Source organism: Tenrec ecaudatus, chromosome 9, assembly GCF_050624435.1.
Source record: "Tenrec ecaudatus isolate mTenEca1 chromosome 9, mTenEca1.hap1, whole genome shotgun sequence".
Taxonomy (NCBI): Eukaryota; Metazoa; Chordata; class Mammalia; order Afrosoricida; family Tenrecidae; genus Tenrec; species Tenrec ecaudatus.
Window position 1 is genome coordinate 159,529,513 of NC_134538.1, and position 2,794 is coordinate 159,532,306.

At 49.5% G+C, this 2,794-nt stretch overlaps 1 protein-coding gene across 1 annotated transcript; it reads right to left on the reverse strand.

The window, feature by feature from the left end:
* Positions 1-322: 322 nt before the first annotated feature.
* OR9A2 (olfactory receptor family 9 subfamily A member 2) lies at positions 323-1,264 on the reverse strand. Its single transcript, XM_075557768.1, has one exon. The coding sequence runs from the start codon at positions 1,262-1,264 to the stop codon at positions 323-325; it is 942 nt and encodes a 313-aa protein (XP_075413883.1).
* Positions 1,265-2,794: the final 1,530 nt, after the last annotated feature.

The following is a 2,794-nucleotide window of genomic DNA, read 5'->3' on the forward strand; positions in this document are numbered from 1 at the left end:
GAAATGGCTGCGTGGAGGAGGTTCTGAGAAAATTCATTGGGCTAGGACAATTGCTACACAGTAGGCATGGGTCTTCACTCTAGCTCCTACCGCATCACTAGGGTGTGGTTCTTGAGTTCAACTGTGGCAAAGGCTGTCAGTCTTGCTGGGCAGAGACTGGCTCTTCCACTACCTGCTGTCTCTACTTCTAAGCTCTGTGTAGAATCTGGGCACATGCTTTGGGTTTTGCCGTGATGGTAATGACAAGAGGGGACACAGGTCTTCCAGGTCTGGAATAACCCTTAGTGGGTGCCGGTCCACCTGAGGCTGGCTCTGAGAAGAGCTAGTCTTTGAGGAGTTGGTAGCAGCGTTTCACCCCATCCCTCAGGGCCTCCTTGACTTTGTCATTCCGGAGGGTGAAGATGAAAGGGTTGAGGAAGGGGGTCACCACAGAGATCAGTAAGGACACGATCTTGTTGTACTCAGCCGCCTGCGTTTGCTTGGGCTTCACGTATAGGAAGAAGCAGCTTCCATAGCCAATGATGACAAAGGTGAAGTGGGAGGCACATGTGGAGAAGGCTTTCCTGCGGCCAGCGGCTGAGGGGATCTTGAGGATGGTGGAGATGATGTAGGTGTAGGAGATGACTGTTGGGATCAGTGAGCCAATGATAATGACAATGGCCATCAAGAAGAGGATCAACTCAGTGAATAGAGTGTTGTCACAAGACAGTTTGAGCAACTGCCCCCTGTCACAGTAAAAATGGTCTAACACGTTGGATTTGCAGAAGGTGAACTGGAAGGTGGCATAGACAGGCCAGATTTCAGAAGAGAACCCAAACAGCCAAGAAACAATCACCACCCAGTTGCAGGTGCAGCTGTTCATGATGATGTTGTACCTCAGCGGGTTACAGACAGCCACATAGCGGTCCACAGCCATCGCTCCCAGTAACACAAACTCTGTGGTCCCCACAGCGAGGTACAGGAAGAGCTGAGCCACACAGGCACTCAGAGATATTGTCTGTAGCCTGGGGAGCAGCAGCCCCCAGAGCATCGTAGGGACAATAATGGATGTGACCAGGATCTCCAGCACAGAGAGGTGGCCGAGGAAGAAGTACATGGGGGACTTCAGGCGCTTGTCAACACACACAATCACAATGATGACCGAGTTTCCCATGACTGTCACTGAGTAGAAGACAAAGAAAAGTGTGAAAAGGCCATGGTGCAGGCCTGGGGAGCCACGGAAGCCCAGAAGGCAGAATTCTGTGGCACTCGAATGGTTCCCCATGGTTTAGTCCTCGCTCTGCTCCTGTGAAACCTAGAGACCAAAGAGAGATGGCATTGCTAAACATGGTCCTGCTCTTGACAAGGTAGGACAAAGGTTAGGGTGAGTAGCTATTTCCAACCTAGGTTAGGGGACATGCCCCCACTTCAGACAGGGAGTCAGGACAGCCGCCACCCAGTGACTCTGGCTTAGGGCAGTCCCGTGGGGGTTGGGGTAGAACTGAGCTCAGTAGGGTGGTTGATGGGGGCTTGGGGATGTGGATTGGGTCTCTGGGTGGACTCAAACGTCCAGCCTCCGGTTAGCAGTTATATACCCATGATCCCCACCTTCAGCACTCCCTGAGCTAAGGGTTCACCTGCCTTGGCCTGTAATCAGTGAGATTCCTGCTTTTAAGATAGTCAGTCCTGGGATGGATGAACAGACAGATCTTCCTCTCTGTTGTGTGATAGACGCCTTGCATTTTTAATTTGTGTTAACTAGTCCCCATGGTTTGTTCTATTTCCTCTCAGAGTGACAATATCATTCCCATCCTCAAAGGAGCCCTGGAGCTATCGTGGCTTAAATTTGTGGTTTCAAACGAAAAAGTCAATGGTTCAAATCCACCAGCCAGCCCCAAGGGAGAAAGGCAAAGCCTTCTGTTCCCAGAAAAGCTTCCAGTTTCAGAAACTCACAGGGTTGTCCCATCCTCACCGGTGGGTCACTCTGAGCCAGAATCTGCTCAATGGCAGCAAGAGTGGGGAGTTCATCTCATCACTGGCTGATGTGTTGACTTTAAAATATCATTTGATACAGTTTGAAAAAAATATAACGTTGAATCTCAACCATGCTTCACATTCCAGTGGGTACAGTCTTACTGGTCAGATGGAGACTGGTGGGTCCCCTGAGACTATGGCCCTTAGCCACCCTTTGGGTCTGGAACTGAACCCACCTGGCATAATTTTCAGTCAAGCAACAGACAGGTCTGTACGGGGAGTAAGAACACCAGTAAGGTACTCACACCTTAGAATCACCAACCATTTGCCAAACAAAGGGCAACGTTTCCTGATAACTAAGTTGAAAAATCGGTTAGGACAGAAAGGGGAAGGCTGTGGGCAGCACAGGATACGTGATGTTACTCTGAGGACATTGAGAGAAAACAAAAATGAGTGTGCAATGTTGACTGTAGACACAAGGAGCTTCTCTGTCAACCTTCATCCACCTCACAGCAGTAAGGGCAAAATAAACAAATGAATCAAAATGTTAAAAGAGTAAGGAATTAAAGACCAGCATCCCTGCATTCTTCAAATTCTAAAACTCCAATATTGCAGGGAAATGTGGCCTCCAGGTCTGGAACTATGCTGGCTGCCCGGATTTGATGTGATAGTCATCCCACAGACATGCTTGGAGTCCTTCCCCAGAGGGATCTAGTTTACTCTGACCCACCTTTCCCTTCAAAACCCTGGGAGGAAGGAAAAATATCACCCGGCCAGAGAAGAGAGAGATCCAAGGTCACATATGCTTGGGACATGTAGGTGTCTCCCTTTGGCTTCCTCC

Coding starts and splice junctions, on each gene's coding strand:
- OR9A2 (XM_075557768.1), bottom strand. CDS start 1,264: ATGGGGAACCATTCGAGTGCCACAGAATTCTGCCTTCTGGGCTTCCGT.